The sequence below is a fragment of the Barbus barbus genome (genome assembly GCF_936440315.1).
Source record: "Barbus barbus genome assembly, chromosome: 11".
NCBI classification, from domain to species: Eukaryota; Metazoa; Chordata; class Actinopteri; order Cypriniformes; family Cyprinidae; genus Barbus; species Barbus barbus.
In genome coordinates this window covers 22,024,639-22,051,181 of record NC_136739.1, presented here as the reverse complement: position 1 = coordinate 22,051,181, position 26,543 = coordinate 22,024,639, and the positions used below count along the sequence as shown (strand labels likewise).

The following is a 26,543-nucleotide window of genomic DNA, read 5'->3' as shown; positions in this document are numbered from 1 at the left end:
TGGCATTAAAAAAAAGTGTAAGTGCAAGCATAAATTAAGGTCAAACAAAGTTGACTTCTTTTCCATGGCAACAAATGCCTTTAATAGGTGCAACTGGACCTTTTTGCCTTGTATTTTGACTTGTAAATAGTATGACGGCAGTAATACTAGAAAGAGTAGATGAAGAGCAACCAGGCTGCACCGTGTCAGATGATGGATGTTTTACTCACATAAATACTAGGGGTGGGAGGATTGAGCTTGTCCTTTGGCAGAGGAGGGAAGGGTGCAGGTGGTAAACGTGGAGGGGGACACTTGTCCAGCAAGATGCTGTTACTGGACAAACCATTCTTCATCAGGTTTCTGCAAAATAATTTTCATGAAATATTCATTAGCACGTGTCCAAATGGCTGTTTGTAACAATAGAACAGAAATAATTTATATTATCCAAATCTCATTTTAATTGACTGCATGCTACGGTGAAGACTGTAATCTCTGATGTATTCTCGTCAACATGACAGGGACACTGAGGGTCAGTACATGTGCTGTTGCTTTCAAGACACAGGTGGAGCCATAAGCTAGATCACCAGAGACGGAGAGACATACTTGCAAGGACCTTCCCAATCAACAGCCCCATTCCAGTCAAAACAAACAGTGTAATAAAACTGTAAGCACTGAGGAAATGTCCCACAACACGGCAGAGGGTTAAAAGTTCAGTAAAATTTCTCTAAATAATTACAGCTGTGAGGCTGGAGCGTAGTCATGCAGGCTTTTGTTTGGAAGCAGAACCTTGGTGATTGTGAAAACTGACAACTTGGACATTGCCTGACATTTTCTGCAGCTTAATCTCTGTGTCGCTGGGTAGTGTGGCACTTTCGCTGTCATTTTTTTAATGATGGATTAGCTTTTTTTTTTTACATTTAACAAAAAAAATTTGCAAGCAGGGATTTATCAGTTTTGCTTACTACTAGGCACTAGATGGGTTAACAAATGCATATGAAATTAGCACTCCAATACTCAAAAGAACGTTCAAATAGAAACGTATGCAATATTATAAATGTTTTTACTGTTACTTTTGCTCAATTTAGTCAATGCTCACTGAATAAAAGTATCAATTTTTGCAAACCAAAAAACATACTGACCCCAAACTTTTAAACAGTAGTGCACATAGGTAACTACTATATTGGCAGTGTATTGAAAGCAATTAAAGACCATCTTGAAGAGAACCACACACAGCTGTATATTTTACAGACACACCCCTAACATAGTTAGTAGACACATCCCATGACGTTTCCCATCAATGATTATACAATGACAAAATACATTATAAAAAATATAACACTAATCAGCAAGTATTTACCTTCCAATATCAACAAGTAACTACCTTCCAAATAATTAACTAGCTCTACAACTCACCACTGCAAATCTCTTTCTAGCATAAATCAAAACAATACATCAAATCATCAGCGTAAACCATTTTACAGCAGATTTATAACAAATCAACTAGGATGGATTTGTATTATAACAGAAAAGGTGATATGTAATTGTTATGTAATTTATAGGCACACAAAAAAAGCTTATAATCCTGTTAAGGTGGCTTGGTATAACCATAACCAAAAAAAACAGCACAAAACCTGTCTAGAAATCTGTTCGGAATTTTGCACAACTAGGCCCAAATGCATACAGGAATGAGTAACTCACCTGCATGCTTTGAGTACGTCACTGGAGCTGGGGTAGATGGAGACAGAAGACCAGGGGGCGAAAGAGGGAGGCTTGGGTTTATGACAAATCAGTGGAGATGCCACCTTCAAGGGGCTCTGAGAGTCCTCCAGACCTTTGCCATTGAGTGTGGGGCTGTTAAGGCTGTTAACACTGTTCTGAGTGCTGTGATGGTCTGCTGATTTGGGTGAGGGTGTGGCCGTGGACATGGCAGAACATGGGGAGGAGGCCACCGAGTTCTCCTGTGCCTTAAGCCCCTGGTGCAGACTCGGATGCACGTTGTTAACCTTTGTGCCGGCAGTCGTCAACCCACTGCCATTACTATTATTATTATCATTGGCTTTTCCAATCAACAAGGCAGAGAGCTGAGGATTGTCTGAACTAAGTACACCTGGTGAGCAGGGTTTTGCCCCAGCAGCATCTGCCTGGCCCTGATGGATGTGATTAGGCAGTCCTTCTGCTGTGGCAATGCTGTTAGGCGTCCCTGCGGAATGCCCGTTTCCTGAAGGCTTGCTCTCTTTGGTGTGCACCATGCCTTGCTGTCCACCTGAGGTAGCAGAGTGAGGGGAGCTAAGGGAGGGGAGGTGATTGTGACTGGCCTCCTGCGCTAACGTGTTGCTGGCTGTGGCCGAACATCCGACCTGATTTGGAACGCCAGTGCCGGCTGCCAGGGTAGGCTGGGACGTCCCAGCGGAAGAGAAAGGCTGCTTGCCATTGGGACCTGCTGAATATGAACCTGGACTCTTCTGAAGCCCCTGCAATAAAGATAAAGTGCAAGGAATGCAGGGTTAAGCAGTGAAATTGTTATTCTTATATCCTAACTTAAAACTGCGGTATGTAACTTCACAACGGTTAGCATATAATTATGTTTTCTAATTTGAGTGGTACGGGTAGGTTTTCGTGGGAAATTCAAGCGTGGCACTGCGTCATTATCGCATGTGAGGATCCTGCTGGTGGCGGATAGTTCATAGCCTTTTCTCACAGCAGCTAGAATAATTAAATGTATCATTTTGAAGGCGGATTGTAATCCAGAAAGGATTACACGTAAACGTTTATGAAACACGTAAATGAAATTAAATTATATTCCGGTTTTAAATTAATTACATTTAAAAAAAAACAAAACGGAAAAAAAAAACCACTAGCTTTTCTAATCTTTTTGCATTTTATCTATTCGTTTTCTTTTTATTTATTATACAATTAACAAAAGCAAAAAAGGCCTCTAACAAGCTTGCTCTGTTCTTTATATATAAAAAAAAACTTGCTATGCATTAAGCTAATTGAGACTTGTTATAGCACTTGCATATCATTGCTCTTTTGTTGATTTGATTGCTTCCATCATCCTCATTTGTAAGTCGCTTTGGATAAAAGACGTCTGCTAAATGACTAAATGTAAATGTAATGTAAATGTGCTTCTGATTACCGATAGCCTTATTACAAAAGATTTGTATTTTAAAGAAAACCAGTTCGAAGGGAGCATAATTTTCTTTTTGGGTTAAAAATGTATTAATATGAAATTCGAATTGCATGACAATTAGACTGTACGGAAATTGAAATCTACATGCTAACTCACAATACACTCGGTCAAGCAATGCTGATGTTGTTAACATTAATAGTTTGAGAAAAAAGTATAACAATAATAATAATAATTTGCACGGTTTGATGTGATATGAGCTAACCAATCTTTAGATTAAATCACCATTGGTAGCGCGATTTATTGTAATGTTTTTTCTTCCTCAGTTGGTCAGAACAAACGTGGCAGACTTGTTACTTGTTCAGATGAAAATATAAGGTGAAGATTCTTATTTGGGTCATATATTCCAAGACTTAGGCTAGAATCTGTGATTGCGAAGTACAGTAAACATCCACACCGGTGCGGTGACTGACTGCCACACATACTCCTCAAAACATTAGATTCATCCGCGCTGCAGCCGAGCCAGAGCACAGCCCATGCAAGGAAGATAATTCCGCAAGCAGCTGCAATTCCAGGTTTTCAAACAGAGATGGTGACAAAGAGGCAAACCTTACGGACTGCAGCTTTAAGAATTCAAAACTAGAGAAGCAAAATATATTGGTATTTTATACTGAATATACAAATGTGCCTGTTGATTTATCCTATTTTTCAGAAAATTAAGTTTGTCATATTGGAACGCTCAAGTTCATTTTTTAAAAACAATTTAATTTAAAAATATTCAATGTAACCTTTAGAAAAATCTCAAGACGAATATCCATTTTTCATACTGTACAAAAGTATGGGTTCAGTAAAATTTTTATTTCTGTAAGAAATGGAGCAAGAATGCATTAAAACTATTAAAAGTGAAAGTACAGACTTTTACATTGTTGTAGGGCTGGGCGATAAATCATTAACGATAATTATCACGATATAATTTTCCACGATAAAAAAAAAATATGAAGAGTTCGATAAATATTCGATATAATTGTTTATGCACCAAAAGCGGAACGAAAGAGCTCTAGTCATTTGAAGCGCGCCCCACGGACCGTTTATCTGCTCGGATCAAAGTGCAAAGTGCCGCACGGCGCAAGCTCACTAGAGCAGATGCGTTTACTTGCTCACGCGAGCCCTGTGAAGCGCTTGAATCCAGCGAAGAACACAAACAGCTCATTGATTTAAATGAGTTTACAGCCAGATGAAACAGCGCTGACAAACAGTAGAACTGTGCGCAATGAGACCGTCAGCGGTACAATTAAAAAAAAAATTTGATACAATGTGGTTATTGTATCAAATTTTTTTATATTATTAATGTAGACATTAAAGGTGCTGTAAGTTAAATGTATTAAAGGAGTAATGGAATATAATTACAGTACTTTTGTGATTAAGCTATAGCATGTGTGCATTCAGACTATAAGTTTTTAAACTACTGTTTTTTTCATACAAATACCTAAAAACCATAGTTATATTTTTACCATGGTATTGAGGTGAGCTATATGTGTGGTTTTAACTGTTCATCATGATTTGTTACTGACTTTGATAATGAACAAAAATGTACATCTGCATCCTAACTCAAACAAACTATTACTACTATCAAATGTGCATTTCTAAGAGAAAAAAAAGCAACATTATTATTAATATTATCAGGCAACACAAACCCGTTTCTTGATTTGAAACACTAATCACATGCAGAACCTAATAAATACATTTTTCTATTAAGATATTTATTCTGTTAAGGAAAATTAATGATCTGGTTTATACTACTTTCACTTTGGAGCTAAAATCTGGCTTTAAACTTGAAAGAAATAAAGATTTGACACTTTATTCTTGATTTTTTTTTTTGGCCGTATCACCCAGCCCTACATTGTTGCAAAAAATAATAAATGCTGTTGTTTTAATAAATTTATACTTTATATTTAAAGAATCCTGAATAGAAAGAAGCATTTTTTTTCTCACTAACTTGAAACTAGTGTGCATTATAATGTGGTGATGCCTTAATTCACTTGTAGCATTTAAATGATTGACTTTAGTTTTTGGACAAAATAGTGCAGTCATTCCAAGTCAACTCTACTAGCTCTCCCTGGCTAAAAAAAATCAATTATTATTATAATTTTTTTGGAGAAGATCAAAGCCAACACGTTAAATGTCATGGATGTATTTTTATCGAGTAATCCATTATTTTGTAGATTTTACTAACAGACCTACCAATCTCTACATAAAGATAAAATGATGATGCCAAGTTTTTTTATCCCTTGTAATTTGGCTCCAAATCCCAGGTAAAATTTTTAATTCTGAACAAGTTTTACAAAATAGTGGACTACTCAAATATTTATCCATAACATGTATTATTTTGGCTGACATCACTGTTTATCTTTCTTCTGGAAAAAATATTAACAAAATTTTGAGCTGGAGAAGTTTCTGAAATGTGGTTGATTTGAGACAGAACGACCCTATAGAACTTTCTTATCTTATCATACATAACATGATAATTACGTTCTTATATCGGCCAGGAAATTTAATCTCACCTGAGTGGAGTTGATGTGTTGACTTTTCCACGGTTCATCATCCATGCTGCTGCTGGTGGGGGTTGTGCAGTTATGAGGTAGTGCGTTTTGCCGCAAATAAGGCACGTTTCCGTTGCTCCCCGTTCCTGGGAGGTGATTATTGCCCACAGAGACGGCATCTGTGTTACCCAGGGTTCCAGCCGTGCATGGGGCGGGGCTTGCAGGGACAGGTCCGTTGGCTATAGGCTGAGCAGCGCATCGTGAATGGGCGGAGGGTGTGCGGGAAAGAGCGATGTGTGGATGGTGAGAGAAGGATGTGGAATTAGAGTTCATAGGCAGTGAGGGGTTGGCTATAGGACCGTTGGACACACTGGGTCGTATCTGACTCATAGCATTCAGCCTCATCTGTTGGAGAAAACAAGACCATCAATAACAAAAACTCAGCGAGTTAATTTAGGCTACCTCTAGCCTGTCTAAACGTTTGCAGTCTGTTATGCACAAGTATACATGACACATACCTGCTGATTCTGTTGCATTAGACTGAGCTGCTTTTCCAATTGTTCCAGCATCTGCAGCTGCACTGGCTTCAGATTAGACCTGTTGGTACGTAACTGTTCCAGAAGCTGAGTAAAAAAAAAAAACAGAATATTTTGCTTTGCACCAACTCTAGTACAATATCTTGACAAAAATGCACTACTGGTCAAAAGTTCTCAAGAATTAAGGTTTTCTTTATGTTTTTGAAAGAAGTTTCTCATGATCACCAAGGCTGCATGTATGCAATCAAAAATACAGTCAAACAGAAATATTGTGAAATACTATTGCAATTTAAAAGAATGGTTATTGTTTTCATATATTTTTAAAAAACTATTTATTTCTATATTAACTTTCTTCAAAAACAAAAGGAAAAAGTTGCCTGTTAGTGTACATAAATCATTAATAGTCAACAATTTACAGATGTAGAAACCACCATAAAAATTGAATCTACCAACCTGAAGCTTCTGTGGGGTTAAACTCCAGTTGGGGACTTGATGACCTGGATCATTTTCCCAGGAATCTGGTGAATTCTGATGGTGAGACGAGAAACCAGTAAATAATCAAACATTGCTTCATAGTTGTAACAGATTAAACAAACTAAAATGCTGTCCTTCAGTACCCTGGCTGGACTTGTGGTCCTCTTCCTTTTGGCGGGGCTGGACTGGTCATCAGTCTGGCCAGAGACCATCTGAAGGGGAAGAGACTGGCCTGGGATTTGGGACTGGGCTTCATTGCTCTGATGAGCTTTGCAGGTGGTCTGCTATTGGCAACAAATACAAAATTGCAGCTAGGACAGTTGCATGAACATTTCACTGAAGTAACCAAAAGTGCATTTATGCACCACTGATTGAAGTCAATACAGACGTTTCAGTGTCAAACTGCTCCCTTAAACAATAAGAAAAAGGATTATGTTTATGCCAACTTTCTTGCTCTTAATTATATCAATTAAATATATGAAAAATATATCATAATTTGCAGATTTAAATGGTTCGCAAAAATTAGTGACCAGTATGTTGAAACAAAGGATGATGTGTGCTGATGAGTGCTATGGTCTAATGAACTAGAGGAAATAACTTTAAACCTTAGCAGTTTAAGATTATTCTCCAGAATCAATGTTAACAACAACATTGTTCTGTATGACTGGAAATTAAGGACCATTTAGTGGTCCTTAATCATGAAGTCAGGCCTTACCACACACTTATGTTTCATTAAAGGAATGTCATGGGTTCAATACAGGCTAAACTCATTCGACAGCATTTGTTTTACAAGGAGCTGTGGTTATGAGGCTTCTGCTGATTCAAAACAACATATGGACATGCTGCAAGATTTTTTTTAATGTTTTTAAGAGAAGTCTCTTTTGCTCACCAATGCTTCATTTATTTGACCAAAAATACAGTAGTATTGTAAATTAATTATAATATAAAAATTCTCATTATATTATAAAATCCAATAACTTAATTTCAGTTTCACATGATCCTTCAGAAATCATTCTAATAAGCTGATTTAGTGCTCAAGAAACATTTTTGATTATAAACGTTGACAGTTGTGCCATTTAATATTCTTGAGGAAACTGATTTTTTTTTCTCCAGGACTCTTTGATAAATTTTAAGAAAGAAATTAGTGACCCCAAACTTTTTATGATAGTATGCATGTATAAATACGGTGTTGTCAAAAGTACCGACTTCGGTACCATTCGGTACTGAAAATTTAAAAACGTACATTTCCCGCTGACATTTGAGTGCTGTTGAGCCAATTCTTTAACACTGCTGATTGTGTTCACACACTCAACAGATATGACTGTGATTGGCTACAATGACCAATCAACAGTGCATAAGAATTGGATGGCTGTACTATATAAACAAGCATGCATTTTAATGTTTATTGCCTGACTCAGTTTACTTTCATTGTACAGTAAATACCTTATTGTGACTAACATTTACTTTAAAAAAAAAAAAAAAGAAAAAAAAAAGGGTCAAGTGAACCATAATGCCAGCAATTGTGTAAAGCGCAATCTGTACTGAACCCAAAACATTTCTTTAAAATGTCACAATGTCCAAGCTACCACTAACAAATAATTTTTAAGAGTCTAAACAATCAGATGGTGTAAGAGTTTCTACTGGCTTGTCTAGCTGATCTGTTCTCACCTGTTGTGTTGTGTTGAGCGCTCCCTGTCTGGAGGTGAGCTCTGCTGGAATTGGTAGGCTCCATGCCTCCTCAACACTAGGGAGCATTTTACTTTTACTTGGTAAACTACCTTGCTGAAGATTACACAACTGAGCCTAGAAAAAGATTGCGCAGAAAACATGTTCAGTGCCGGATTCAGCTAAGCTTGAGTCAATGCAATGGTGGTATGCATCAAATCACAGATGAAAATGACACTCATATCATCCTCAGTGTATAGTTTGTCAGACAAGGGGACGTGATTCAACTCTAACAGGAAGGAACTCAAAATCGAACAATGTTCACAATCTTCCCAAAAGAAAAAGACAATGATAGGCTCATTAAAATGAAACATGTACACTTCCTCTCCTGATAACGTCATGCGCAAGCACTCTCTCTACCTGGAGGCATTTAATTCGAGCGGTTAGAGCTGGGATGTTACTGCAGGTCTTGCTGCACGTGGCATTGATGTAGCACTTGATGGCATCCTGTGGCTGGTTGCAGGACTCGTAGAGTGTGCCTAGGTCCATCCAGGCGGCCGCATGGCTGTGGTCCAGTTGCACTGCACAGATATATGCTTGCAATGCATCCATCGGCTGGTTCTGCTGCTGATACAACACACTGGAGAAGCAAGCACAGCAGAGAGGAGTGGTTAAAAAGGGAAAGCTAAATAAATAGACGGATCATAACTAGGTACCACAGGTTAATGCATCAAGAAACAATTCATATCTTCCACATAATATTTTGCCATGACACAGGGGTGGATTTGGTGAATTGGGGGCCCCAGGCAAATATAGGAATGGGGGCCTATACATTTGCACACATTTACCTAGATCAACCTTGAGGTTCCTTTTTTTGTTGTGATGCTTGCTGCTGCATAATGGTGCCCCATAGTTGTGTCCAATGTTTCTAAATTTTTCTTCATGTACATGTTATAATGGGATTCTTTAATTTACATTTATTCATTTAACAGACACTTTTATTCTTTCATGTTGTAGACCACGAAATAGCAATTGATTTTTAACAAAAAACAAAAATTATAAAATGAAAACCCTCAGAATTGAATCTTTAAACCATTTTTTTTTTTAAGAAAAGGGATGAGTCACAAGTATAAATTATTATATTGTTTAAAACGGGTTTATGTGGGTGGATTTTCGCATTGGTCTGAACAAAAACTGGATTATTGAAAATGCACATTCATTCTCTGCCAGTAGGAGGTGCTTTTGGAAAGTCAGAAATATAGCGGTTTCCCTGGTAACGGCTGTAAACAAAGCAGCGCTCAGCTCATAAATGATACTTTATGAGGTTAAATAAAAATGCCATGGAAACTTTTCTGAAGACAATCGGTTCCCTTCAGGGGTTCATATAAAAACTTGAATTGGCGAGAATGAGAAAAGTGTGAAATACTATAGCCTATATTGACGAGAAAAGTCCACTGATGAGTTACCAGCATAAGCCTACATTTAATTTTAGTCATTTTAACTTATGGCTATCAATCGATTAAAATATTTAATCGCGATTAATCACATGATTGTTATGAGTTAACTTGTGAATAATCACAATTTAAATCGCACATTTTGATCTGTTCTAAATGTACCTTAAATGAATGCTTTTCAAGTTTTTAATACTCTAATCAACATGGGCATGGACAAATATGGATGCTTTATGCAAAATGTTTATTATGAAACCATAGTTAACAGAGCATGAAGACTAGACATGTTTCAAAGGTCATAGATGTTTTTCAAAGAAAAACCATAGAACATAGAAATACCAGGTTCCTATTACTTCTTTCTTTGCACTGACACAAACCTGTTTACATGTTTGCTCAACAGGGCAGCTCACTTCTTCTGAACATGCAAAATGTACATTTATTATTTATTATTTATCATTACATTTGTTTGCCTCTGTGCCCACAAACTGTATTTTGATTCAGCTAAATTCTCAATAAAACTGTTTTCATTTATATATTTTACTGTTTCTATTGTCAGACAATGGAATTAATATGAAATGGTGACTGAAACGCGACCCATTAAGACTACATAACCAGCTCTCCCTTCCAAGATGTTAATCTGCACAAAAATCCTGATTTATAATCGTGCCGTCGTCTGATAAAATCAAGTAGGCTACATATAAGATAAAGACAATAGCTGTGCTGTGATTTTGGCTATACTTGCATGTAAAATTAGAGAAGCAACATATCTGTGTTTTAACTGAAAGCGCAGCTTTTGCTACAAGCAGGATACACAAGAAGCATGTTCAACTCAGACACACAGACTGTTGTCGTGGTAATAAACACCGTAAACAGCAACCGTTAGCATGTTCGTGCTTAATGCGCATCTTGTATATGAAAAGCATTTTAGGGGGCCCTTGGCTTTTGGGGGCCCAAGTCAGTCGCCTACCTTTGCCTAACGGGTAAGTCCGCCCCTGCCATGACAACCCATGGATGACAAACATTTCAAAACATTTCTTAACTATATACAAATGTACAATTTTTTGTTTTATGATTAGCTTTGTTGACATTTTGGGAGATTCCTTGTGGTCTAATTAAGTAAAAGGGTTTCCACAACTTGTGATGGGACAAAAGTTGTGTTTGTACATGGTTTCTTTCAGTGTTAGGATGGTGAGAAGGTGGTGATTACACAGCTCTGAGGTGAATGCTATAGCGTAAATGTCTTGAGCATTTCTGTCTCTCCCCTGAGAGCAATATAAACCAAGCCTGAGGCAACATCAGCCCCAAATGACCCCATTTACACCCAGCTACCGAAAAAAACAAAACAACAAAAATGTCTAATTTTAATGCCCAAAATCTTACAAACTTAACCTCACAAACAACGATCATTAAGAGCTTACCCAATTGAGCACCATGTATCTGCACTGGCCTCAGACTTATCAATAGACTGTCGGTAAGATATGAAGGCATCTTGGACCTTCCCAATACTTGAGTAGCACCTGCATGACAAGCGAAACCACATCAAATCCAGACACTTTCAAGCACATGAGTTGTAGAGCTTAAATGTGAGAATTATTTTCATATGATTATGCATTTGACAGATACTTTCAACAAATTACAGTGGATCCAAGATATACATTTAATCAGTCCATGCATCACTCAAAAGTTTGAGCTACACAAACTAAAAAGATAATAATAAAAAATAAATAAATGGAAAAAAAAAAAAAAAAAAAAAAAAAAATTATATATATATATATATATATATATATATATATATATATATATATATATATATATATATATATATATATATATATATATATATATATATATATATATATATATATTCAAACATAATATAATAAAATGAAAACATAATATAATATAAATGTGGAAGAGGAATTTCATTTAAATTTTTGCTTACCTGCCCAAGAAATACCAAGACTGTCCCGAATTGGGGTCTGCTTCTAGAGACTTCTGCAGACACTGAATAGCATAGCTGCTCTTGTTGGCTTTATCTCCCAACTGTTCGACCGTGTGATGCATCCAGCCTGAGGGAGTGATGGGAAACATGAGGATTAAATAAGAAACTGCATTCTCAACAAAACAACTAGAACAATCTCTGCCACAACACTAAGCCATGGTGTGCACTGTGGAGGCGGTTACACTAGTACTCGTAAAGGGAGCAAATGGTTCGCTCTCGTTATCTTCAGGGTAGGGTGGGGAGATGAGGTGGAGTAGGATCGGGGGTGGGGTGGTTTCTACTACCACCACCAGCTTCAAAAGGTCCCAGCAGAGATGGCTGTGTCCAAAACAGCCCTTCTCCTCTCCATTCCCAGCTAGTCAGAAGTTGTTAAGGAGAACGAGACAGTGTGCAGACAAAGAACTTCCCCCATGTGGCCTGGCTTCTCCTAGGCACTGATCCCAGCTGAGCTCTTAACACCTGTGGCAAGCGCCTGCACCCGGGACACGTTACTACAGCAACCAGACCATTGCCGACAATTGCAGGGGCAACGTGGCAATGGTTTTATGGTAGCTGCTTTTTTTTTTTCACTTTCTTTTTGGACTAGAAGCTTGGTGTGATGAAGTGCTGGGGTTTCACAACACGCAACTGTGCCAATTATTTAAATTACTTCATTACCTATTGATGCTATAAACCCAAAGTACCTTGCAGACCGCTCCATCCTCGATAGCTCTGCTCATTGGTGCCACTTTCCCAGTTTATGGATTGCCCTTAGCTCAGATCTCTAACCACACCACAGTATCCGAAAAGCAATCTGCACATCTATTAACAACAATCGCATCTGGCAAAATTGCACACCCTAGAGAACTGGAACATATCTAAGAAAACCTGGACTGTACATTTGAGGATGCTGTTATTAAGAATCCTACTAAAACTATTTGGGGATAGGGGTTGACGATATGGAAAAAATATCATCACTTTTTTTTTTAGAAATATCACGATTAAATCACGATTCTTTGTCATGTTGGTTTAACTATTTTGGTTTTACAAGTTGCCTGAGCATTACAGCTAGGGCTGGGTATCGAGTTCGATATTTTTTAGGCACCGACCGAATTGCCTCGATACCACAGAGTATCGAAAAACGTCTTGTCGTTCGGTACCAAATTTCGATACCTAAGGGGTTAATCTCATCACCGTCAGTGAGCCAATAATCCTGCAGCACTAGGTGTGTTTGACTAGAAGCGGCGCGGCGCTGATAGATCAGTGTTTGACCTCTCCGTTTCGAAAGCGCACGGAGCAGTCTGCTCTCTATATCGCGCGGTTTGTTTACTAAACAGAGACTGTCGCTCGCGGTGATTTCAGAGTCTGCCGCCTAACTAAATGAGGACATAAACACATGAACAACATCTCCAGAACTGCTGTGAGAGTCAATTAATGAGCATTTTACCGTTTGATTAGAGTAAAACTTGTGTCATATCATATACACACAGAACTGTAAAGGTATTCCCGGAAACCCGTCAAAATAAAAGTTTGGATTAACTTGGAAGACACTGCGGCAGAAATATATTAATATTGTCCAGCGGACAGTACATACTGCTACTACTAGGCTACTATTAAAATTATTAAAACTCTTTTTTTTTTTTTGAAATTATCACACAAGTTATTCCATTTTTTTAATTTTAATAGTAAACCCCCTTTGTTTGCCAAAATAAATAAACTTTGATTTTCAATAATTTAAAGAAATTAAATTAATGTTTTATGTCTTCATTTGAAAACCAGATACAGAACACAGAATTTCTGAGGAAAAATAAAACCTTTCATAAGGCTATTTTAAGAATAAATTTAAATAAACTAAGTTGTTTTTATGCATTCAAATAATTAGACATACTACACCAGAATTTAATAACAATAAAACATATGGTGAAAGAAAATAAAACACCCACTTATGAAAGTGGATGAAGATTTAAAATTTCTTGAAGTCTTTAACAACCTAGAAGTGATGATGTGTTTTAAAATGAACACGCACTAATGTAAACGTAGCCTAACAGATGTGTAAACTGAAAACAATTTGAACTTTATTAAAATTATTTATTGTGTTGGCTATATTTTGTTCCTTTGTGCAGTGGCTCAGGAGATGAGGCTTTGAGTCTGTATAAATATCAACATTAAAAAATATTTTTTTGAGATAATGTAATCTTATTAAAACTGATATAATAAAACTGGTATCGAAAAAAGTATCGTTCAGGAACCGGTATCGAACTCAAGGTATCGGTATCGAAAATTTTTGAACGATACCCAGCCCTAATTACAGCCAAACTAGAAAGACAAAAGGTAACAAAAAAAAAAAAAAAGACATGGCAGATATTTAGGCGAAGATAAAAATCTTTGAAATTAAATTAAATGAAATTGAATGAACAAATATAAAAATAAAACACTACATAGACTGATTCCTAAAGCAACTGTATTAAAAGTTTTTCAGTCAAGAATAGTGAGTGATTTTTCTCTTTGCGTTTTATTGTTTTGTTAACGTTAAATGAATAGTTCCCCCAAAAATAAATATTCTGTCATCTGTCTGTCAATTCTGTCATAATGTTTTATTTTTATACCATCATTTACTCAAAAGTTGTTTTAAACCTGAATGAGTTTCTTTCTTCTGCTGAACATAAATGCTATTTTGAAGAAGGTGGAAAAACAATCAGTTGCTGGTCCTCAGTGACTTCCATGGGATTTTTCTTTCCTACACTCAAATTCAATGTGGACCAGCAACTGTTTGGTTACCCTCATTCTTCAAAATATCTTAATTTGGGTTCAGCACAAGAAATTAATAGAGGTTTGGGACAACATGTGAGTGAGTAAATAATGACAGAAATTAAATTTTAGGGTGAACTATCCCTTTAAATGACAGTTGACAGCATGTTTAGTGTCCTGTCCCTTTAAGACCTGCACGCATCTAATATACAGGCATGCATCCGTTTCTCTCTTAACTATTTACTTTCATTGTAGAGTCTGTATGTAAACCTTGTGTGTTTTGACAGTATTAGCGCAAAACATAAGTTAGTTGAGTAATCAGGCGCTGTTAGACAGGCTTTTTAGTGCGCGTGCTTCAGGTGTATGTGCTCAGAAAAAGCGCACGTCAGACCAGCGCGCAAATTAAACATTTAGCCAGCAAGGCTTGTATGCTAATAATGTACTTTTGCGATCGCGAATAAGTGCAGTGTCCTGTCAGAGTAACTCTACTGCTGTATGTTGTGTTGTACAGTATATAGAGATGGAGGCGCCAGAACTGTATTTGACAATGTGCGCTGTAGCACGATACTACAATATTTCTTCAAAAGCAGATAGTGGAGACATTTTTATCGTCCACGATCAAAAATCGTCATATCGCACACCTCTATTTGGGGACATGGCATGATGCAATACATTAGTGAGGACTGTCTGAAAGCTGAATTATGAAGAACAATTACCTAATCTGAAAATTTTAAAAATTACTGAAAAATCTAAATTAAATATTCTTTCTTTCCTTTACCCCAGTACACATCTGTGGAATTTGTGGCTGGAGAATTCCAAACAGCTGTGTAGAATTCCAAAAATTTAAATGCCAGTCAACATTAACATCCCCAACCTCTTGCATGCCCCCCCCCCCCCAAAAAAGACTCAAATATTTACTATATTTTGCCACATATATTCCCTTATTACCACATTGAGATCCATATCTTGTATGCAAAACCTGTGCAGAAAGTGTGCAGATTGCATTCTTTGACTAAAGATTAAAATCACACAACAAAGAATCATCTACATAGGAAACACACTATTTAAAATAAAGCCCGGTTTCACACACATTTTGACCAACAAATTTTCATAACTTCTTCCAGCTGGTTGTGATTACTTGATGGATTTTTCAGATCATTTTATGAACACTGCACTGCAGTTGATGAAATACTTAATAGCTGAGTATAACTATAGACATATCTGATGACAGAAATCAGGACTTTTCCATGACTTATTTTATTAACTTCCATGACTTTTCCAAGCAGATAAATCCTGATATTTCCAGGTTTTCCATGACTGTGGGAAGCAGGAAGCAAGTAAAATACACACTCACCTAATTGTTGGAGCGTAGTTGCCTTCACCTGTGCAGGGAGATTCTCTGTCTGTAACAGACTCTCGTAAGCTTCCTTTGCGATGCGGTATTTCTTCTGCAGACAGACAGAGAAGGGGAGAGATGTTTTAACAGACAAAAGGGTCAGCTCTTTTACGGCCAATCCGGATGGACACAAAGGGCCTCGTCAGACAGACCACAATGTACGGTCTCAGGAAGAGAAGAAACACGCTGGACACTGACCAGGCCAGACACAGGGACGCAGGAGGAGACAGACAAACACACACAGACAGACGCAGGGGGAGGGTCAGTCCAGTCCAGACCAGACTAGACTTAACAAGTCAGACAAACAAGAGACATGCTCTGTATCAGTGTAACTTGAGAAGCCCTCGCAGAATAAGTGTTTGTTTTTCTTAGCGACCTTGACACAGATCTTTGTTGGAGATGATGGCTGACCACCATAGCTGACAAACCTGAGCAACACGACTCCAAACACACTTAAAAGCAATCTCATCTGTGTGTGGTGGACAATAAAACTGACCTATTGTAAAACTTATGCATTGGTTGGTTGATTAGTGCAGTCATCATTCCTTACAGCAAAGGTTTGATAGAAAGAGTATGGAAATTTGTATGAGATTTAATACAATTGCATTCAATTTTAATTTAATATAATGCGAGGTGGATAAGAACTATGTTTGTTGAACAGAAAAGACTGACTGAGTAACAAGAGTCTATCGCTCATCACAAAGATTAACTAATGGTGATTGAAGCAAAACCAAGCAACACAATGTCAAGGAGGCGATCCAATCCAATCAATCAAGAGCGTGTGTTTGGGTTGGAGCAATAAACTGTGAGCAAAAGAAAACCCCCAGGACCAACAACACTGCCCTATAACCTCTAGAACCTTTGTTTACAAACAGTCATTTACAATACCAATAGAACACAACAGTAGGGTTCTGGCAGTTTCTAAAATCACTTTAAATTTGGCAATTAAATATGTGGTACTAGTGAAATCAAAAGATGCACCCACCAGAAAAGATAATGGTAGCATGAAAATGGTGATCGTAGCAAGTAGCAGCTGCAGTTTCTGCAGGGTATTGGAGGTACTGAGAGTAATGGTAAATAGTGTTTACTAAAACTAATAATGTCTAATTTGAAAACAAACACAGCAAAGCACTGCTAAAAAAAATGCTAAAAACCTGCCAAATATGAAGATCTCTTAGGGAAACTTTTTTGGGGGGAAATACCTAAAACTATTTAAATTAATGCATTAAACTGTTAAAGTGACAATCAAAAATGACTTTATTCACCCTCATGTTGTACCTGCAGGAATTTTTCTTCTTCTGTTGAACAAAAGAATATGAAGAATGATGGTAACCAAACAGTTGCTGGAACTGACTTCCATTGTCACATACATATACATACATAGTACGACATGTAGTGAAATGTATAGTACGACTGTCCAACCAATTGTCCAACAAAATTAAGAAAAACCTCAAGTTTACAAAAATACAAATAGAAAAAGTACAGTAAACATATATAGAAATAAACTAGCAATAAAATAAAATAACAAATAGATATGAGAATAAAAATAGATATGAAGAATAAAAATAGAATATGATTCTATATAGATTCTATAAAAAGTAAAGTGTATGTCAGTGATAAAGTGTCCGTGTGCTGTGCAGTGCAGTAAAGTGTATAAGTGAGTAAAGGAATACTAAAGACAAATGGTATGTAAGTCCCACTCATTTATCCTTACGTGACCTTCTACAAATTAGTGCAGATTGTAATGAAAATGTGCAAAGTGGAAGTGTGGGGTGATGTGATTAGAGTGGAGAGAGGTTAAGACTCCGAATGGCCTGCGGGAAGAAGCTCCTCCTCATTCTCTCTGTGTTCGCCTTCATGGAGCGGAAGCGCCTCCCTGAACGCAGCAGAGAAAAGAGTCCATTGTTGGGATGGCTGAGGTCCTTCACCATCTTCCTGGCCCTGGTCAGGCACCGCTTGCTGTAGATCTCCTGCAGGTCAGGGAGCTCGGTGTGGATGGTACGTTCCGCTGAACGCACCACCCTCTGGAGGGCTCGTCTGTCCTGCATAGTGCAGTTCCCGAACCAGGAAGTGATGCTGCCCGTCAGGACGCTCTCGATGGTGCAGGTGTAAAAAGTCTTAAGCACCCGAGAGGGAAGTCTAAAGTCCCTTAAGCGTCTCAGATGGTACAGACGCTGCCTGGCCTTCTTCACCAGGGTGCTGGTATGACAGGACCAAGTCAAGTCCTGCGTGATGTGAACACCCAGGTATCTGAAGCTGTCCACTCTCTCAACTGGAGTCCCGTTGATCGTGATCGGCTGGTATGACCGCTTCTGCTTCGTACTGAAGTCCACTATCAGCTCCTTAGTTTTGCTGATGTTCAGGTGTAGACTATTCACCTGGTACCAACTCTCCAGGTTCTTAATCTCCTGTATGTAGGCCGTCTCGTCGTTGTCTGAGATCAGGCCCAACACAACAGTGTCATCAGCAAACTTGATGATGGTGGTGGAGTTGGAAGTGGCCACACAGTCATAAGTGTACAGTGAGTACAGCAGGGGGCTCAGAACACAACCTTGAGGGGCTCCAGTACTTAGGGTGATGGAGGATGAGGTGTGTTTACCCATGCGTACGGCTTGCTGTCTGTCCTTCAGGAAGCTGGAGATCCATTGGCACAAGTATGTGCTGAGACCAAGGACCTCCAACTTGGAGGTGAGTGTGGAGGGAATTATGGTGTTAAACGCTGAACTGTAGTCCACAAACAGCATTTTTACATAATTCCCTTTTCTGCAGTCCAGGTGACTTGTTGTGGTGTGGAGGAGGTGTGAGGTAGCGTCCTCCGTGGAGCGGTTATGCCTGTATGCAAACTGTAGTGGATCCAATGTGTCTGGTAGTGATGCAATGATGAAGTCTCTGACCAGTCTCTCAAAGCACTTCATCACCACTGATGTGAGGGCTACAGGGCGATAGTCGTTTAGGCAGGTGGGCTGGGGTTTCTTGGGGACAGGAACAATGGTGGACTGCTTAAAGCATGAGGGGACTATGGATTGTTCCAGGGAGAGGTTGAAGATCTCAGTGAACACCGGTGCTAGCTGGTCAGCGCAGGCCTTCAGAACCCGACCTGTGATGCCATCTGGTCCTGCTGCCTTCCTGATGTTCACTCTCCTGAATGCTCCGTGATGGTGAACACATTGTCCTCACCGGCTTCCTCAGCGTGCATGCAGTTAGCACTGCTAGCGCCGCTAGCGTAATTAGCTGCAGCCTCGAAGCGAGCATAAAAAGTGTTCAGCTCGCCAGCCAGAGAAGCGTCCGCATTCCCCGATCTGGAGGGTGGTGTTTTATAGTCTGTGATGGTTCTAAGTCCCTGCCACAGACTCCTAGAGCCGCCATGTTGGAATTGCGACTCTAGTTTCCTCCCGTAGCGCTGCTTCGCCTCCTTCACCGCTCTGCGCGCGCTGTAAGATGCAGCCTTGTAATCATCCATGTTCCCGGTGATAAGCCCTGTGTTGTAGGCAGCGGAGCGGGATCTCAGGGCGTCGCGGATGGTTTTATCCACCCACGGCTTCTGGTTGGAAAACGTCCTGATGATGGTTTTCTGCACCGTATCATCCATTAGTTTCTCTATAAATCCCACAACCGCTTCCGTAAACAAGCTGACATAATCAGAGCTGCGCCGGAACATGTCCCAGTCTGCGTCATCTAGCGCGTCCTGCAGAGCGGCCACCGATTGATCCGTCCAGCGTTGGACCTCCCTCTGCACCGGGGCTTCCTGTTTCAGCCTCTGTTTGTAAACAGGCATGAGGAAGATGGCGGCATGGTCCGATTTCCCAAACGGTGGTTGTGACTGTGCCTTGTAGCTGTTCTTGTATGGGGTGTAACAGTGATCTAATGTCCTTTCGCCCCTGGTGGGGCAGCCGATGTGCTGATGGAAGTTCGGCAGTGCACGCTTGAGGTTGGCACTGTTGAAATCTCCCAAAACAATGAATGCGGCGTCCCGGTGTTGTGTCTGGTGAAGGTGTAGTGTTTCATGTAAATCCCATATCGCAGTGTCTGTGTCCGCTTGAGGTGGAATATAAACGGCACTGACAATGACCGAGCTAAATTCTCGAGGGAGATAAAAAGGGCGACATTTGATGGTCAGAAATTCCAGATTCGGTGTGCAGGAGCGTGAGAGGGGAACAATGCTCGCGCTGTCGCACCAGTGTTTGTTCACCATCAGACATACTCCACCTCCCCTAGTCTTCCCCGAGTCCAGCGTTCTGTCCATGCGGTAAACCGAGAAGAACTCGGCCGGCTGGATGGCGTGGTCTGGTACCGCTGGGTTCAGCCATGTCTCGGTGAAGCAGAGAAGGTTGCAGTCCCGAATGTCCCTCTGGAACTTGACTCTTGCCCTGAGGTCATCGAGTTTGTTATCCAGTGACTGGACATTGGCGAGCAGGACACTTGGTAAGGGAGCGCGGTGTGCGCGTGCCCTCAGCCTGTTCCTGACGCCGGCTCGTTTCCCTCGAGGACGCCGGTACGGGTCGCGTCCTTTGTTCCTCCTCAGGATCTCGCTCGGCCAGGATGGGTCCGGGTTCAAAAACGGCGAAAGGTTAGTGCATTGTGCACCAATAGAAATAAGAGTGGCCCTGTCGTATGTAAGAATGGCCATCTTACAAAAAGAAACCGGTGTTTATAGTTTACAATACGAAAAAATAACAAAAGAAGACAAGGTTTGGTCGGAGCAGTCGTGACAGCAGCCGATCTCACCGGCGCCATCTTTACTTATTCATTATGAGTGCTAAAGTAGTTTTCACTGATGTGCAAACTGCTCATATATGTTAACATCTCAAAAGAAATGCGTTTTAGGGTTTCATGGCACTTAAAGTTAATATATCAATATACCATTTCTACTAATAAAAAAAGTTTGAAAATAAATTTCTCTTTCAGATTTATCATCTAAATGTTTGACATCACAGATTCAACATCCTTTGTCTATCCGGCATAACCTTATCTTCAGTTGCATCAAATTAAATAGAATATTTATGATGACTATCTATACAGTGTTTCCCCTGCCATTATCTTAGGGGGGCGGCCCACCCGGCCCACCCGCCCAACGGCACCCCCCGCCCCCTTGAAGGTCAAGTTCATTTTATTTTATTTTATTTTCTCTATAGTGTCAGATCACAACAGAAGTCATTTAAAGTTACCTTTCCTATAGTACAGGTCTATACCTTGTTCTTTTATTAAACAAACTAAATAGCCTTATGTTATTTGTCTTATTTACACGCACGCACACACACACAAACGTACGCGCACACACAAGTGAGCCCACTCCCACTAGTATTTGTAAATATTAATCAGCAAAACGACTATTTAAATATGACTTCTGCCTGTCTCTGTGTTAATGAATGGCGCAGACGAACGGTTTTGTTTTGCTACTCATACAGAAGCGCGCTTGAGGCTTGCGGTGATATTAACGTCTGCCGCCTCACTAAATGAGGACATAAATAGGGGTGTGCGATATATATCGTCTGCGATAATATCGTAATTGTTGTTTTAACGATGTGCAATTTGACAATATCAAGTATTTTGCAAAAACCAAACAAAACACCTACGGAGCGCAGGTATAGATTAGCCTACGTGGTGATGAAGCGGGTTAAACGGTGCACGTGCGCATTTAGAGTGTGTTCTTTCACTGCATGATTCTATTAAAATGCATTAAGAATGATCGCAAAATTCAAGAAATGGGGGCAGAAAATGTAGATTTAAGTTTCATGCCTTTTTCTTCAAAAATAAGCACGATTACAAATGTGATATTGATTTTATACAACAGTTCAATAAACAATAAGTTAATATTAAGAGACTTACGTTTTAGACACCATATTGCCTGTTTTTGCTCCATTTCGCAGACAAAAAATAATTCCAAACAGCTACAGCACTGTTTTGCGTTTCTGAGCAACATGACGATGCTTCGTTCCTGAATGAATCAACCGTTAAATGAATCGGTTCAGTCGCAATTGCTCACTTATTAAAAGTGACTTGCTGCCACCTACTGGTGGTTTTAATATCACATTTAAAGTCTTTTTTCATTTTTAAAATAATTTTAAATATCAGTATTCAATGTTTTATGCTTAAAAATTAGTGGTGTCAAAATTAGCGCGTTAACGCATGCTATTAATTATTTTCAGATTAACGCGTTAAAAATATTTAATGCAATTAACGCAGGGGCGGGGCTAGGGTTGGCCACCCCATTCACAACTGCTGCCTCTGTCTCTTTTTTTCTTGCAAAGGATTGCGTTTATTTAGATGCAGAATGTCTTTATGACCACATCAAACGGGAGAAGTTTCAGACACGTGCTCTATACTTCGCCTCCACGCCAGACGCGAGTCAAAACAAGCGCGTAAAAGATACTGTGCTCGTAGCGCGCACTCTTCAAATACACGCACATAGGTGCCGGTGCGCGCTGTAGCCTATATCATTTCATATCATACAGCGAAAGAAACTACGTGCATGCAATGTCGTAGTTTTGCCGTCAGTTAAGGCATGAAGTTACCAAAAAGGCGATTAAAGCTGCCTTAAACTGTTTGCATGCATGCAATAGCCTATGTTATATATGCGTCACATTTAAGTACATGTCTGTGAAATGGTTTTAAAAACTGTCCTGAGGCACCCCAGCACTGTCTCCCTCATCTAAAATACCCAGTTCAACTCATCCGCTCATTAGTTGAGACTTTCAGACCTGAAGGGAGTCAGAAAATCTAAAGAGATTTGTGAGAAAATAAGATGCATGTCAGATCCCCATCACCTTCAGCAGCAGCAGCTTTTAAAGCAATAGCAGGCAAATAAGTTAATAACCAGCTGCTGTGATGTCTATTAATCCAAGAACAAAAGAAAAAAAGAGCAAATCAATAACTTTTATAGTTTTAAGGGGTTCATCTATATTTAATTTAGAATTTAGTGTTTGGTAAGTATTCAATTTCTGTATATTTCTGCTGAAGGGCACAGCTAGCTAAATATGTCATTTATTATAATGAGTTCATGTGAAGATTGTTTTAAGTTCACTTAAATTAGACGTTAAGTCTAATAAATGTTAAAATTGATAGCTCTCAATTATACTGTAATGCTGAATGGCTACAGTCAATGGTTAAATATTCAGGGGGCAAAATTTTTTTTTTTAGAGAGACATCAGTAGTGTTGATATCAGTGATGCTGGCCTTCAATCATAAAAAAGATACCATTAAAGAAATATTAAAAATATACTGTCTTTATGTTGTTTGTACATTGTACATTTGAAGATTGTTTATTTAAAAACTTGAATGTTAGGTGGGGTTAAGCGTGATTAATCACGATTAATTTTAGAAAAATGTGTGATTAATTAGTACATTTTTTTTAACCGATTGACAACACTATTAAAAATGTAAACAAAATTATGAATTTCTAAATGGTTAAAGCATGTCCCTCTGAGCATTAAACAGTGTGTAAATACATCTAAATTCCATTCAGATGCAACTTCTGCAAAGATTAATTTTGATAATACTGGTTTCATTTGTTTGGTAAAAGCCTAAATGTGTATTATCTTAATTGACCGATTAAATGTAACAATTTGACTCAAAAGATGTACACTTTAAGGAAAAAATTGCTTTATTAAAAGGTAAAAATCTATTTAAACTTAAATGAAAAGATTAATTAATCACTGCTGTGAACAGACCACACAGAATATGAAGAGTATCAAAAACTGCAGCTGTCCACAGTAGTCAGATATCAGCACAATAACACACTCTGCAAAATATTGTCTAATTATCGTTATTCGATTTTTTTTTTTTCAATAATCGCACACCCCTAGACATAAATACACGACCAACATATCCAGAACTGCCCTGAGAGTCACTTAATGAGCATTTGACCGTTTCATTTGAGTAAAACTATCCTCATATCATATACACACAGAAATGTAAAGGTATTTACAGCAACCTGTCAAAATAAAAGTTCGGGTTTCAATTGTAGACATTGCGGCAGAAATATATTCCTATAGTTCAGCAGAATGTATGTAATAGCCTACTAAAATGATTAAAACCTTATTTTTAAGGAATAATCATAAAATATGTCTTCAGTGTTTTAATTGTAATATTAAATCCTCTTTATTCTCCCAAAAAATACGATGCGTTTAATTTTGATTAATTAAAAGATACATTTTATTCCCCCACCCCCCCAAAACCATAAATATAAGGGGAAACACTGCTATCAATGGATTGGAATTTACTTCAAGAACCAAGGTCTGTGTAAAAGCAAACTGTCACTGTTGCAGTCTATATCATCCAGAACATTATACCCCAAAACATGAGTATCAGCGAAGCACTGCATATTCTGATAAAATGTTACAAAAAAAGGGGAACACTCACCTGAATTTCATATACATGAGCGATGTGAAACTGAACTGTAGGGACAAAAAGAAGAACTGATCAACACCGGAAATCCTTTTCTAATGGAAACACTACATTCAAATCTGATATCAGGCCAAATATTAAACCAGCGTTGTTTCAGCTTGAGCGTTAATAAGCTTATGGGTGTACAGACACCGGGAAGGAAGAATATTAGCTTGCCCTTTGTGCACTTCAAGCATGTCATTACTGCCCGTATGCAAGGCAACACATGGCTGAATCCAGTCATGCAGTTTCCCTGGCAACTGGAGTCGCAGGCAGGATGGAAATGGTAAGAGGAAAAATCTAATTGAGGAAATACTCCTTTTTTCCTACAAAAACCTCTCAAGAAAACAACAATTGCTGTTCGCAGCTAAAAAAACAAAAAAAAAACTTGTGCATAATGTGACTGAACGAAGTTTCCTAATAAAAAGATGTGTAATAAAAATGTTCATGCATTGGAGGGTACTTACTTTCAGCTTTGGACAAAGTGCAGGGTGTGAAGTCAATCAATGCCAGCTGAAAATGCTGCAAGACAAGGTGAAGTTTGATTAGACTGGATATAGTTAGTAACAGAAACCGGGTATTTTTATTGTCTAAATTGTCATTCTGAAATTAGATCTGCCCAAATGATTTTGGCATCAAATAACCATACCAACATAATCATCCATCCAAAGAAATTGGCTACAGCAAAAGCACCATTTCTTCTCCAACCAATGCATTTGTCCAAAAATAAATCTGCTTTAATAATATCAACAAGCCATATGAGACTAATAACACAAACTTCCATTGTTACAATGCCATTAAAAACAGATTCAACTAAATTCTAAACTATCATAATAAAATGTAATTATGAAATGGAGACAGAAATTATGGAAATGCATCGATCACCGTTTTCCCAAAACAACCTCAACCACAATTCCATCCATCAAACTATCCCATGACTCCACATCTGTTGAGACACTGATCACTGGACATTTGGATGTTGGCCACAGACTTTTATGAACCACAGCTGTTAAATAACTGCAATTTTGAACCATTCAGAAAATGCACAAGTACTATGCATTCACCAGCTGCCAAGGTCCTATTAATTTTTACGAGTGAATCTAATGAAGCATGTCATATTTCTGCAGGCTATGATATAACGTTATTCAATAATGGCCAAAACAATCATGCAGTCATTAATTCCTTCCAATCATGATGCAATCAAATCCCAGTGTACACTTTTCAATCACTTAAACTTAGAAAGACAAATTAAGTAAAACAGAAAAAAGCTATTCTTGCTTCATTCATTCCTTCTATATTTACCATTAGTAAATGTGTCTACACGTATACAGCAACTAAATGATTGATTCTGATTCATCGAGAGATGAAACACAGCAGGGTCATGAGGATGCAGTCAGACACAGCTAGTTTTGTACATCATGTTGTGCGCAGGGCATAGAAACACTCTCTGTGGGCAGCATGATCACAACACTAATCACAAACCTTTTAACAACCCCAGACATAAAGAACCACCAGCTGCTCAGGTTACCAAGAAACCAGCCCAAAAGCAAAGCCTTTAATAAAGCACTGAACCTGACCCAGCATAGAGGTACCTAGAGGACACTCCTCCACCTGCATAGCAACAACTGAGGAATGTGGCCATGTAGGGGTGTGCGATATGACGATTTTTGATCGTGGACGATAAAAATGTCTCCACGATCTGCTTTTGAAGAAATATCGTAGTATCGTGCTGCAGCGCACATTGTCAAATACAGTTCTGGCGCCGCCGTCTCTATGTACTGTACAACACGACATACAGCAGTAGAGTTACTCAGACAGGACACTGCACTTATTCGCGATCGCAAAAGTACATTATTTGCATACAAGCCTTGCTGGTTAAATGTTTAATTCGCGCGCTGGTCTGACGTGCGCTTGTTCTGAGCACATACACCTGAAGCACGCGCACTAAAACGCCTGTCTAACAGCGCCTGATTACTCAACTAAGTTATATTTTGCGCTAATACTGTCAAAACACACAAGGTTTACATACAGACTCAGTTGGTTATCTCTAAAATGAAAGTAAATAGTTAAGAGAGAAGCGGATGCGTGCCTGTACTGTATATTAGATGCGTGCAGCTCTTAAAGGGACAGGACACTAAACATGCTGTCGACTGTCATTAAAGGGATAGTTCACCCTAAAATTTAATTTCTGTCATTATTTACTCAGTGGAAAACCAAACAGTTGCTGGTCTACATTGACTTTGATAGTAGGAAAGAAAAATCCT

General features: G+C 38.7%; 1 protein-coding gene across 2 annotated transcripts in view; it reads right to left on the bottom strand.

Moving 5' to 3' along the window:
• LOC306877287 (lysine-specific demethylase 6A-like) overlaps positions 1 to 26,543 on the bottom strand; it is a 66,490-nt gene that overhangs the window by 11,081 nt on the left and 28,866 nt on the right. For both annotated transcript variants that reach the window (XM_079428964.1, XM_079428965.1), the window contains 13 exons: positions 24,747 to 24,801; positions 24,256 to 24,290; positions 15,856 to 15,949; positions 11,715 to 11,841; positions 11,191 to 11,289; positions 8,742 to 8,961; positions 8,325 to 8,459; positions 6,800 to 6,940; positions 6,636 to 6,710; positions 6,165 to 6,269; positions 5,668 to 6,051; positions 1,678 to 2,450; positions 210 to 339 (listed from right to left, as the gene is read on the bottom strand). In XM_079428964.1, coding sequence (XP_079285090.1) covers positions 210 to 339; positions 1,678 to 2,450; positions 5,668 to 6,051; positions 6,165 to 6,269; positions 6,636 to 6,710; positions 6,800 to 6,940; positions 8,325 to 8,459; positions 8,742 to 8,961; positions 11,191 to 11,289; positions 11,715 to 11,841; positions 15,856 to 15,949; positions 24,256 to 24,290; positions 24,747 to 24,801 — 2,373 coding nt within the window. The remainder of the gene's footprint in view (positions 1 to 209; positions 340 to 1,677; positions 2,451 to 5,667; positions 6,052 to 6,164; positions 6,270 to 6,635; positions 6,711 to 6,799; positions 6,941 to 8,324; positions 8,460 to 8,741; positions 8,962 to 11,190; positions 11,290 to 11,714; positions 11,842 to 15,855; positions 15,950 to 24,255; positions 24,291 to 24,746; positions 24,802 to 26,543) is intronic.